Raw genomic sequence first — 14,413 nt, 5'->3', positions numbered from 1 at the left:
TTCAATACCATAGTATAACGAAAATATCGTATAAAAGGCAAAAGCTTCTGCTAAAATAAGAACCCAAAACGCTGCTATACCCCCCCGAATATTCACACACATGAGACATGCTTGTTATGTTTTAATAAATTTTGAAAGGTTTCAATATGGAAGAAGGTATAAAGGTTACTTTCTTTTTTCTTCTTCCTATCGTCTCTTCTTTACGATGGAACGGGTGGCCTGTGTTATAAGCACACAACAAGATATGTATGAAATTGAAAATGGAATTTTCACAGGAAAATATATACATAAAACGATGCAATAACCCTATCTCATAGTGAATGGCATGAAATATGTCATTTTGAATTTTACAAAAATAAGAAGGGATTTAGCTTTGTAAAATGTCCAAATATTTACAGCTGTATGATAAATAAACATAAATACTTGTCATATTTCACAGGTTCAGCGGCAGGGAATTCATTATGAGTTAAACGACTAACTTTTATTGAAGCGTATTATAGCAAAATTGTAATTCGTTTGAATCGAATGTTCCAATTAAAATATTTGCTGTTTACTAGGGTGTAGCGGACTTACGCCAAAAGGTTTTCCTTTTTTCAATGTAAATCCGAGTTTTGCGTAGGTGGTAGGTCAGGAAATGCTTGCTGGTTCCATAGAGAATTTAGAGAATCTATAGACCGAACAATCTAACAAGTAACATATGTAAAGTTTGGAAATTTAGTTGAGCTTTATCTAAGCGACAAAACTTAGTTTCATTTCGTTTATAATTCGCTAAATGTGTACATGCAAAAATGTATATTCTACGTCCAATTGTTCAGTTATCTACTTGTCACCATGGTCTGTTGAGATGTGGTATGTACATAGAGTTACACTCGAGAGTTAACAAATGCCGTTTTTTATGACAAAATTTCCGCAAGACTAAACCAACATTCCTCATTTCTGTCAATGTAAAAATCACATATTTTTGCTATCCTAATCGCAAAATCAATGTCCGGCCTCAAGATTTACACTCAAACAAATAGAAACTTTTTCTTACTGTAGCTACACATAGCGACGCGAAGGAGACCTAATTAAAAATTTTCTTTTGTCCTCCTACCGACAGTTTAACAAAAGAAAAATTTGATTTAGGTCTCTTTTGCGTCGCTTGTAGCTAGTGGCGATCTGTTTTCGTTACGCATTTATGTCGTCACTTTTCTACGTTGAATTTGTTCGCATAGTCATAGGAATGAGTGAGTGATGCCGAGTGAAGTTTTTTGATCCGAGGCGAAGCCGAGCGGTGAACAATCACACGAAAGCGTTGCTTTCCATTTTTATAACGAGATTTGTATACGGTGCCCCTTACCAAAAATTTAGTTTTTCTGAAGGTTACCCAAAAACTTACTTCTGATCCGAGTGCTAGGACCTAAAACGAATTCAAAAGCGCTTTGCTTAGTCTTCGGTTAGATCCTTCCCCATAGTCGACTTGTGAAAATAGCGACATTTCTAATACATTGTCAAGATTCTTCAGAAAGTGATTAAACAGAACTGGTGCCTACCGGCGTTTATTTATATTTTATCGATAAACGATGTTATTCTGAGCAAAAATTTGTTCTACGACATGTCTCTCAATTTTTTTTTTACATAGCTGCTTTAGGTGTATTTTTGGTGCAATTTGGTACATCGAATTAGCTTTGTAAAAAAAAAAATTAGACACAAACCAATTCTTTTGTTTTCCATGGTAAGGTAATAAGCCAATTTTGAACCCAGGACAATCAAAAACATTTTGTTTGTCTAGTGTTAGATTATCGCATCTTCGTCGCTCAATGCCGACACAATTTGATTCCAGAACTCGCCTCCGGCTCAATAATAAGGAAAAAAAACTATTTAAAATCCTATACACCCTACTTTTATTGCTAAATTGATAAATAAAATGTTTTTTTACAAAGTTGTGACCAATAAGCGGCTTTTATTTTAGCTGTGTGTACCTCAATGCGTAAATCCAGTTTTAATAGTAATTCATGTGGCTAAAAGTTAAACGCATAATTTGGACCAAATTAATATTCTATTTCGATTTAAAAACAACAGACATCGTCTGTTATACAACATCAAATTATTTGTATAAACTGAAATTTGTTTTTTTTCGGATTAAATGAAAAAAAAAAATATTTTGGATTTATTTTTGAATTATTTACTCTGCGTAGCCACATATAGCCCAATTTCATTTTTATTCTGTTGTTGTTGAATGGATACCGGGGCTCTTTTAATTTGATTTATTATTCACCGTTCCATAAACCGAAAATCTCACTCAAGTTTTACAAGTGTTTGCACTGGGGCTTATAATATTCACATTATTTTTATTTTATAGTCACCCCTTAATAGTAATTTACAGAATAATAATGAATAGTTATAGTAAAGCGATAATATTGTTCCGGGTATTTCGATAATAATTTAATCGAAATATATAACTCAATGACTACACGTTACGTAAAGGACACAGGCGTGTTTCAATATAATTTATCGGAAATTCTATGTTATTAATTTTATTATACATAGTTTACGTTTATGTTTTTTTTTCGTTCGCCGTATATTATACACATAATATCCAATATTTTTTCTTGGTATATTGTGCCACTCGTGTAAAGTTGGTGCTTTTATTAATATTGATCGTAAAAATTTCATTTGGCCAAACAATTAAATATCGCAATAATCATATAACCAAATATTTATTCAAGATTTTTTATTTATTTATTTATTTATTTACATTACAGGTCCGTTATCCGAGGTGCAAACAGCCATTGGACTTGAAGTATCATTACCATGTGATTTGATTCCTGCCAGTGCCACTTTAATTCAAGACAAGGTGACGTTGGTGATCTGGTATAAGGAAGGAAACCTTAAGCCGATATACACGTAAGTATACCAACCATACATACACTTGACAGACTTAACATCTTGAATACTCTTGAATACCTGAGTAAAACAAGGTACGAAAATCAATCTATCGGTTACATTTCAAGTTCTGATCTTGGCGCTCAAAACAAACTACTCTTAGTCAATTTCTTGTCAACTATAATTCGCTAGACTTGTTCGTTTGCAAATTGGTATAGTGTTCTTAGACGGTTGTATCAAGTACCACTATTGACATAGCCTGATGAGAATAGTAGATATTTTTCATAACGCATGCTAAGGGGCTTTTTTAGCGAACGAGAGGTTTCCAGCACGAGCTGGAGGCGAGTTCTGGAATCGAGCTCGCTAAAAAAGGTCTCTCATCATAAGTTAGGAACAACGTTTTGTTTTTAATTGGTTTGTGGGTGATAACTTATCCCACATGGAGAAACCTTTGCAGATTGTGTTATGCCTCATTGTGACCAATTTTTCCTTCAAAAGTAACAAATTTTTACGTGCTTTAAGGATTTTACTTTAAAAAAAAGAAGGTTTTGGTTCAGAGATATCATCAAAAAACGAATGTTTTTCCGCCTAAATGTAGTCTAAAAATTTGCAAAGGATCCATTGCTCTTATGTTTACCGTGATCGAAAATAAACTGTTGATATACCTACGCACACAGCGCAAAATAAACCTAAAACAATCTTACGATTACTCAGCTCAGGTTGCGTCATCGGGATGATGATAAACCAAAAGAAGTGTTAAAATTCATAAACAATTGAGAAAATTACTTTATGTTTCACGAATGGCTTACGTATTGCCATATAATCAGTAAATCTTTTACTTCTTTTGTTTGAGATAACGCATAATGGTTGGTGCGAAATCTTCGACTTCATATGTTTTGACCTGCATTTTGTTATATATATTAGTTGGTGGATTATTTTAGTGTGTCATTAACAGATGATTTTGTGTCAGAGATTGAGTGGTTGTAACCTTCGACTGACATATTGATTAAGTTCAGTCAACTTCTATCAGATTTGACTAAAATCGGTCGAGTAGAATCACGACAGAGTAAAGTTACAGTTTATTTTACTCTGCCGTGGCAGAATATCAACTATTTTTTGTTGACATTGGCTTTGTTTGCAGCGACATCTTTCAGTGAAATAGTGAATCGTACTCTTTCGGTGAAAGACAACTGATGCCGTAATCCCTCTCCAGATGCGGTTTGAACATCCACAGTAAAATTCAAGTACATCTACACCTAAAATAATAATTCTCAACTGTTACATGGTTCTCAACAACGTGCTAAATCGATATAACATATTATATGCAATTGAAGTACGTTTTGTGTTGTTATTGGAATTTCAATTGGTATCGTTTCTGTTTCGTGACAAATGTTCAACACTAAGCATTTGGTAGTAGGAAAAACCTCCACTCAAATTATTGCAAGTCATCTCTACCGGATGTTGTGATGTCTGTAGACGAGACAATTATCTTGAAGTGGTATAGACCCTAAATTCCGTAAAAAAAATTTGTTCAACGTCTCTATACAAATTCGTAAGTATTTTGTATGAGAGCCACTACAACTTCTATAATAAAAATAGTTTCGTCCCATTGCCTGTAGTACTTCCATTGTTTGTATATCACTGCAATAAACTGAATTGTTTCGTTGTTTGGATATCGAATGTCTTTTACCAGTTTGTATATTACATAGTACGATGATATTATAGCAAGAAAATGACATCCAATGACTACCCAATATATAAATAGTCACGATAATGTATACGATGATTGCCTAGAAACGATTCGGCCATCGAATAAATTGTTTGCATTTGAGTGAATTGCATTTTCACGTTGCTCTATTTGTGGCATACACAAAAAGTCCACATTCCATTACGTATAACAGCCCTCTCCCTCTATCTGTATTAAATCAACGTTGAAGGGTACAAATTATGTAACACTCCGACCGTAGTATTCATTATGTAGCGACACAACACTCTATTTGTCTGTTTGCCGGAATCGTACATTGATTTCAAACTTTATAAAATTCTGTGGAACTACCTAAACTTTCTCTGCTGATACATATCTATCTTTCCATCAGCACATCAAAAAGGATGGGATCGTATAAAAACAAATTTCAAACATTTTGAACACCCACACAGGAAATCTATATATTTTTGCTAGCTGTGACAGTTTTGTTGATTTAGACATTTCTTTAAAACTTTAACTGAGGAAAAGTTTAACTTGGCTGACAGTTTTATTGTTTTTATGTGTAAGTTTATGGACAGGAGAGAGGATATAGATGAAATTTTAGTTCGAATATCATTCCCAAACTGTGTGCTGTATAACTGTGCACACACCAAAGTTTTTCGGGGGAAAAGCTTTATTATTTGAAGAAATGATTGTGTTATTAAATTTATTTCTTGGGATTTCTCATTTTATTGTTATCTGTGTGAATTCTTTCACATGACTTGCACAATTTATGTGAAACAATATAAAGTTGCCTTGGCTTTGGGATCGAAAATACGAAGTCATTTTTATTTAAATTATTTATGATATGGGAAGGTATAAAAGGCATTCAAACGTCATGAATGTCATACAATTGATTAGTATTACTTCAGACATTAGAGCCGATAAAAATGCCGGCGCGTGGAAAATTTTGTGATATCATAGTCGACTTGGAAAGCCTGATCTGATTATCATTCAAAATTATCACTTTTCTAGACGATATTATCGTTTTTGGAACGTTAAGATCTTCCTGGATGAACATCTCTGCGGGACGATATTATCGTTTTTTTTTGACGATTTTATCGTTTAACGGACGATAATTTTTGGCACGATAATATCCGACCCTTAGGGATTATTTTGAAGTCGGTGACCCCTCGATAATAAATATGGATGATAATTTCGTCCTGAGTGATTATATCGTTTTAAATTTATTTTTTTGTTAAACAATCTGGACGATAATATTTTCCTGGACCCACCCAATCACCCAAATCGATATTATCGTTTAGTACATTTATCGTGCCGAAAGTTAGAGTAGAGCAAGTTTGTGAACAAATTAAAAGGTTGATTAAAGCGAAGTCTTAAGTAATTAAGAACGTCAATCAAAGATTCTTTTTGAATAATTTTAATGAGAAAGTGATCCAATCTCATGATGAACTCCAATGGATCTCAAACAATTCCAAACAATTCTTAAAAGGAAAATAACTCTCATTCAGACGAAAAGCTTAATTTTCCCGAAGAATTTCGGTTCCTGCGGTCTGCGCAAAGTTAGTCTACTCGAAGATAATACTCAAAGATAATACATCCTGGACAATATCACCCATAACGATAATATCGTTTTCTCGACGATAATAACGTTCAAAAAACGATAATACCGTTCCCGACGATATTGATCATGCAACCTGATATTTTAATAGAAATTGTTTAGGTTTGCCATGTTACACACGGCCGGTTGGGATCAGGTTCAGCTAAAAATGACCTGTTCCGTACCTTTTTTATGGACTGAGTACCTCCTGAGTTTGCTTTTTTTTTTAATTTCCTTGCATAAAAGTGTGGGTTTTGGCGTCCTGCCGTTCCTGAAATGTCTAAAAGCTTCTAAGTGCCGGGAATCATTGCTATCAAAACTTTAGATTTATGTCTCCTCATCAAGCTACTAAAGCATTCATAGCCGGATGAGTCTTCTTTTCAGCAGCTATACAGAGTACGAAGACAGGACGAACCAAATGTGCCGGCGTGTTCGACGGGCGGCTCTCATAGCTGTGCTACATCACCGAATTATTCACTTCGATGGTCACATTAAATTCTTGGCACATTCTGCAGATTTGTGCGGTTCTCCTCCTCTTCCTCCATTTAGAACGGTTCAATTGTTTCATTCGGGTTGATTCTGCTATTTATTGAGGGTCATAAAAATTACTCTCTTTGCAAGGCTCATTTGTAATTCTAAGACTGATTAACACCACCGGTTCACACAATTCAAAATGTTTTGAGGATATTGGATCTGTACAGCACAAAATGCAGTAAGGTACTGCTAATCTGCATATTCTATAAACGACACTTGAGGTCGTTATGTCCCATTAGCATTTTATTTAGTAGCTTTCGAACTGACTATGACCATGAGAATGTTTTACTGTTTTCGATGAAATCTTGACAGAGATTGAATATGCACGTGGACGATTTATGGTAATAGGATAAACAGAAATTGTTTTTGTGTCACCGACGTCTCCGACATGATATCGGATTAATTGCCAATCGTGCATACAATTAAATATTGATACGTTTGATAGTTGTACACATATGTCACAGGACAGCAAAAACGTTTATCGGCATTTAAGGCATGTGAGATTCTTGACAAAACTTTGACACCGATAGCCTGTAAATGGTTTTTCGTCTAGACGACAATAAATCAATATCATAGAAATATGTGTCACCGATCAACCATTTAAAAGGTTAAATTGAACGACACAAATTCTTCATCATATTTGTATACTCTATACCCCGTTGTTCCAGTTTATTGAGGAAATGGGTTGTCCTTGTTTATTATGAGTAGCAATGAGGTAAATATTACTACACATCAATGCATACAACGTTTGTTCTTTGTAATAACAAAAAGAAATATTGAATTCCGTATTCCGTCCATTCCGTCCGATCCTTTCAAGTATATACAGCAATATAATTGATCCAAAAATAATACATTTCTCAACGTTTATGGCATGTAATTTTCTCCCATCCGTTTTTCGTTCCGTCCATATAACGATGAATTCTTGCATGCAGCAATTTTTCAATTCGTTATCTTTTTCTGCGCTACCTTATATTTATTTATATACATAAACGAACAGAACAAGCAAAAGAAAACCCTCAGCTAAACTTGTGTATTGTGTAGTAGTAGGTACACACTCATCCTCCCACACCATACTCCAAAGCAGGGAATCATTTATTAAGTTTCCTTATAAAACAATCCTTTGAATTTTTGTGTAACACAAAAACAATTTAACATTTTCTGTGTTCTGCCATAATGCCGCCGCGCCGAAACAAAAATATTTTTGAGAATGAAATATTGCTGAATAGCTTCATTCTCAAGGGCTCATTTGTCACTTTACAATATTTTCGATAAGATAAATAAATAGAAACGCATTTACATTTTCAAGATAAACAACCTACCACACAGAAAATTGAAAAATTGAATTTTGTCGGGGTTGAAATGGATTTTGTGTTTGTTTGATGTGATATTTTCTTTTTTCTTGTCGTCTTCGTCGACGAATATCTTTAACTGGTGTGTATGTTTTATGTTATTTTATACATTATTTTATTGACGACGGTACTGTCTATACTACAGATATATATACAACCAACCCAACCCAACCCATACACATTCCGAATGGAAAGATAAGTAAAAGTTGATGGTGTACTTGGTTTGTACTTGAGTGTTATATAACATGGAATCGGGAAACGAAAGATCAATAAAGTATATTTTCAGAACCGAAAATGAAATGAAATGAAGATATCTCAATTTGATCACTGTATGTATTGTTGTTGTGTTAAAAGTAATTTCTTAATGCCATTTGGATTTTTTTATGGCTGTAACGACACCGATCAATATATTACATTGAGACTTCACCGCAATAAGTACATCAGATTTGTAAGAAAATATAGTTATTTATGCAACAAGAATCGTATGATGGTATACTATATCGCAATGGTTGTCGGTTGTCAACCCGAGGCGAAGCCAAGATTCACAATACATCGTGTGTGATAATATATCAGCACACGATTCGTGTTACATAGAACGAAATTCTATCACGAAATGAACTGTTTCTATGCCAAAACATGGAACCGTACAATATCCGACACAAAGAATATTGCCCTGGCCACACAATGTGAAAAAATCACCTTAAATTTTTCTAACGCTCTACCATGTTAAATATACATTTTCGTTGCTACTGCACAATGAAATAATTATATGTTAGTTGAAGAATCTGTGATAATTTATATGACGAAACTGTAAAATCAGTGAAATTCAGGTAAAATGTTAAACAGGATCTGATTCTGTGAATAGTGATAAGAATTATGTATGTTTTACAGCCACTGAAGATGCCATCCAATGCGATGCGCGAAATATTTGGCATAAAATAAAGACAGAAAAAATACTGAGCTACATCGTCTTTTCTTCAAGAAAAGTAACAGAAAACATAAAAAATCGACAGCTCATTGAGTGAAACTCATCACTCAAAAAAGAACACGGGAAATAATTATATTTAAAAAAAAATCTTGTCTTTACCAACTGTGCCAGGGGCACTGTTGCAATCCTGAGAGACTATAGAGTGTTCCAATTCAACACAAACACACACCTACCTCTTTGAAGTGACCGCTGTCAAAATCCAGAAAAAAACAAATGTGGAGAAATGAGAGAAGTAAGCAAAATATGACGGTACATTTAAATGTGCATGGCTGTATGTTCGTTTTGTTCTGGATTTTGGCAGTCGTCACCCCAGTGAAATTTTTGTGTGTTGATGTCCGAATTCGAACTGTAACATTTTTCCTTGCAATGCAAATGTTGGAACTCGTTCAGGAACTAAAAATTTGTTACCCAAAGTGAAGATTTTGACATATTTTATATGAAAGAAGTGTCAAAATCCTCACCAGTGAAACTTAACGAAGAGTTTCTGAACGAGCTCTTGGCGACAACAAACTCCGTTAACATTTGCCACATCTCACCAGAGACTGCCAAAAATATTCACAATGTAAGGTGACTAGTCTTAACTTCATGCATGGTACGTTTAGCGAATCATAAGAATAATGAATTTTGTCCATGTAAAAATGAGTTACATTTTTCTCATGATTCGCTCAACTTTCACGTACATGTATCTATGACTAGTCTCCTTATTAATATATTGGTATTATTTTAACAGGCAACAGGGCACGTTGCAAATTTTGTTGTTGTTGTTAACATCTGCATTGCACTTTGGCCGTTCAGGGTATGAAAAGTGGCCGATGTGGATGAGGTTTGTCGTAGGTATTTCGACGGATAGCGGATAAAATATTCCATATTCAATGACCAGAGGTCATACAAGAAATTAGGGTGATTCCGGAAGGGCTTTTTTCATTTTTATATGAAAAATGGTCTTTTTTCGAATTTTAATAGCCTTTTCTCGCAGGGCTTTTTGGTAGCCAGTCTAGCACTGAGTTTCAAAGTGTGAAAGTTTTTTTTTTCTCAGCGTAAAGTTACACTCTTTTTTCAGTGTAAAAATCTTCCTCATTAAAATATTGGAAAGAGGCAATTCCGTCACAGAATTGCATAAACTTGGGGTGTATACACATCGTAAGTTTTCCTTTTATCTTTGCATCACTGACTTTTTGAGTACTTGGTAACGCATTTTTCTTAGGATAAGGTATATTTGGGAAATAAATCCACGAGTAGAACGACTAAAATTGAATGTAATTATAGTAAAAGAAAAATAAATTAGCCTCCCTCGCTCCATCCTCCTTACTCACAGATACACATTTTAAATTCAACCGCATACTAAGCGAAATTTCTTCCTTCTTTTTCCGTAACAGACTCGATGCACGAGGTAAACCGCTCCAGCAAGCCGTACACTGGGCTGATCACGATGTCCTGAAATCCAAAGCACATTTCTATTACGACAGTCATCCGCCAGCGTTACGAATAAGACAGGCTCGTCGTGACGATGCTGGATTGTACCGGTGTCGTGTGGATTTTCAGAAGTCACCAACTCGAAACTGGCGAATCAATTTAACCGTACTGGGTGAGTGTATAAAAATGAAAAAAATGTGTTGGTTGAATTTGGAAGACAAAAATGGAAAATTTTCGTTTTTAGACAAAATTGACTCAATGAATTTTGCAATTTATGTTTTAAATTGAATTGAATTTCCAGAATTTGTTTAAAACAAAAATTCATTTCGTTGCTAAATTTACCAAAAATTTCATTTGATGAAATAATTCCGTGGAATGAAATTACTGTTGATAAGTGAAATAATGGTTCAAAAAACAACAAATTATATTTCGAGAAATTTAAATTAAATATTTCTTCGAAAATAGCTCAGATCGGAATGAATTGTCTTTGAGTTTCAGAGGCAGGCATTTGTTTTATTTATTTGATTTAGATTTTTGTTGACAATTCAGAAGCTGACTGAAAAAAAATTCCTCACAGATATTGTAAACCAGATTTGAACCCCTGAAATATTGATTAATCTACGACTCAGCAGTTTACTATCAGGGATCATGAACGTCTACCATGGAGACTATAAATTTATTATACTTTAAATAAAACCAGAGGTTTCGGGCACTTTTATATTACGGGCTTCGTTTCAATAGTTATTTGTAAATAGCCTCAATAAGAACAACACACACTCTACGGATATCACTTTTCGCTTGGACCACGCACGGAAAAAAAATACCGTCTGAGACGTACATCCAGCTACCACTCACTCGTACATAGCGAGGACAGAACCAATGGTTCACACAGACGTACATTTACTGCAAAATCGTACATTATACGACTGAAGCGTAAACTCCTGGTACATTGTACAAATTTAAAAATTCTGCGAAATGGCGTTTGAAGAATAAATTAGTTTTTAAAACTATAATATAGATACTCAATGGTTTTCACTTGCATACTATATAGAAATGCAAAAAAAAAATTAAGTTTTTTCCAAATTTTTGTGACCCGAGCGGTCACCCTTCCAAGTACTAACCGCGACCAATGATGCTTAACTTTGACTATGTTGCTGCTGTCGACGTTACCAATGCTGCTATTGAAGATATGTGAATATGATATTTTGTTCTGTTCCTAATTGTACATCTGTCCATGTTGCATTATTCTTTATATTAAACTGAATAAAACTGAAGAATTTTCAAATTTGGCAACAGGATTGTATTTAATCTGAGTTGCCATTAACTTCCTCAGTAAAATATATATTTTCAAATTGAATTTTTGAATTTTGTTGTTGAAAATATTCGAAATATTCAGAGGCGTGACGTTTTTTGTATATTTTTTTACGATACTTTTTTCCTCTACGCGTCGCAGTTTTCATTGCAAACATTTAATTGTGTTTGTCAAATATATATTCAAAAGTTTTTGGAAGCCAATCATCACGCTCTCAACGTTTATTGTTATTTGATTAATTCTCTTACGTTACTACGTAATTCAGTGCGTACGAACATGTAGAAAGAATGTAAACTTTCGCTTGAATACTATTCAATAAATAGACACCACGTGTCAAGTGACTTATTGGCACAGTCGGTTGCACGTTAGCGTCAAGAGAGAGAAGACCCGTGTTCGATTCCCGGCTCACTAACACTTTATTTATTCCAACTTTTTTTTTATTTTTTTTTATGTTCCTCGTATTTATGCATGTTAAAATGTGTGTAACATAATAACTAAAAAAATAATTGTAAATTAAATTTGACTTAGTAGAAATTACGATTCTTCAATGTAATAAGTACGTTTCGGATGTACATCATCGTACAAACTACTCGTACAACCCTGTACAGCTGAAACGTACATAGCGAGGACAGAACCAATGGTTCACACAGACGTATATTCAACGTCTAAAAAGTAGATTATCATTGATGACGTACATTTTACTTATGAATCGTAGAATTTACGTTTCAGCTGTAGAACATTAAACGACTGCAACGTACATCAGAAATTTCGTTTTTTCCGTGCGGGAACCACCTGGAACCACTTGCAAAAATCAAGCATCGACTCTGCCGCTAATATCCGTAGAGTGTGTTGTTTGTATTGAGGCTATTTAGTTATTTGTTTGCCAAGAGGCGAAATTTCTTCAATAGATGAAATGGTAATTTGTTGCACAATTTTTCAAAACCAAAACAAAGTGACAGTTGCAAGTAGAAAGAGATCTATCTCACCCCATGGAATAAACCGGAGTTGATGAAATTTTCTCACCTGATCTGTCATCAGAGAAAGCGTCAGCAAAACGCCATCTTCTCACCGCATTTGAGGGGGGGGGGAATGATGTTATTTACGCCGCACGGATTAAATAGTTTCTTATTTACCGATTGAGAAATGAATGTTGTGTTTGCCGTTTTTCTCTACCAAACGAAAACACCGATTCGCCGTACCATTTTTGAAAAAATAAACCAACTGACAGTTCGAATGCGAAAAGTTCTATTTTCTCCCCACGGGAGCAAAAGGGCTGCCCTTTCTCGGTAGAAATATCATTCGACCTATCGTCAATAAAAATGCGGATTTTTGCAGAACGCAAATATGAACAGAACACAACTCTTTGAAAAAATAGGAAATTCCGACTTTCGCTATTGGTGAAATTTTCTATTTTCTTCCCTTGGTTAACAAATTACTACCTCTTCAATTTTGTCGTGTAAAGTAACGGCATTGCTTCTTTTTAATTTAGAACTTTTCAAGTTCGTTCCTATTTTTTACTTGATTCCATCATTCGCTGAACAAAGCACCGGGAAATGTAATAACCGTGAAGTCAATTTTACGTTTTAAGTATCAGGAAATTTGGACTCAATTACCAGGAAAAAAACAATATTTCATTCCGACTATCGTCTGCTCTAGAATCCATTAATTTGGCATATTGTCATTCCGTGGCTCGTTGTTTTCAGTTTCAATTTGTTTTCGGATGATTTTGGTAATATTATAGAGTTTAAGCTCCACATAATACTGCAAAAGGGCACACGTATAGATGAAAGAATGTTTTCACTTAAATCATTCACATCGACGAACGTGCGAAATGTTAACACATGCTCACATGTGGTTTTTACGTACAATTTGCCATTATTTCGAAATAATCAAAATGGAAATGAGTGAATTAAACGAAATTTGGGATTTTTTTTGTTTTTAAATTTTAAATTAAACGTAAACGCACCGTAAATATTCAAATCATCGCTCGTAATGTTAATGTACATCCGAACTCTCTAAAATTAAATTTTAATTTAAATATTCATTTGCAGTGCCACCCACAGAACAAATTATTCTCGACAACCAAGGTGCCACAATGACTGAAAATACCATTGGGCCATACCGTGAGGGTGTTAGCATAAATGTCACATGCATGTCAAGTGGTGGCATTCCAGTAAGTATAATATCCATGCATACACACCGTGCAAATGAAGTTTCATATTGCAGTTTCAAGTTCTATACACAGTTATTCCTTTGCAGCCTCCTAGAGTATCATGGTGGAAAGAGCACGCTTTGTTGGATGACTCTTTTGAAATTCTTCCAGACGGTAGTGTTAAAAACGTATTGCACATACAGAAACTTCAGCGCAAAGACTTAAACAATGTGAGTAAAACAAAAATGAAAAATAAATTAAAAAGAAAAAAGTTTCCTTTTCGTGTTGTGTGAAACATGAAGAGACACCATCGTCATCAACGTCATCATCGTCATCATTATTATTGTGACATTATTTATACGCCATGCTAATGGAAATTAATATGCTCGAAAACATCAGGAACTCATTCATTTTGAAGGATTATCGCTAAAAACAAGCACATTTCACTAAACAACACTCTCATCTATAACATACTCAAAATCAGATAAATTATCC

General features: G+C 34.4%; 1 protein-coding gene across 7 annotated transcripts in view; it reads left to right on the top strand.

Annotated features, from left to right (window-relative positions):
- The window catches only part of LOC119082812 (kin of IRRE-like protein 1), a 163,358-nt gene that overhangs the window by 82,865 nt on the left and 66,080 nt on the right, over positions 1-14,413 (top strand). For all 7 annotated transcript variants that reach the window (XR_005088720.1, XR_005088719.1, XM_037192464.1 and 4 more), the window contains exons 3-6: positions 2,745-2,886; positions 10,418-10,626; positions 13,818-13,939; positions 14,026-14,148. Coding sequence is in view for 5 of the 7 variants with exons in the window: in XM_037192464.1 (XP_037048359.1) it covers positions 2,745-2,886; positions 10,418-10,626; positions 13,818-13,939; positions 14,026-14,148 (596 nt within the window). In the remaining 2 variants the exon portion in view is untranslated. The remainder of the gene's footprint in view (positions 1-2,744; positions 2,887-10,417; positions 10,627-13,817; positions 13,940-14,025; positions 14,149-14,413) is intronic.

This window comes from Bradysia coprophila, unplaced genomic scaffold (assembly GCF_014529535.1).
Source record: "Bradysia coprophila strain Holo2 unplaced genomic scaffold, BU_Bcop_v1 contig_494, whole genome shotgun sequence".
NCBI classification, from domain to species: Eukaryota; Metazoa; Arthropoda; class Insecta; order Diptera; family Sciaridae; genus Bradysia; species Bradysia coprophila.
Note: the sequence above shows the minus strand (reverse complement) of the source record. Positions and strands in the feature narration are given on the sequence as shown.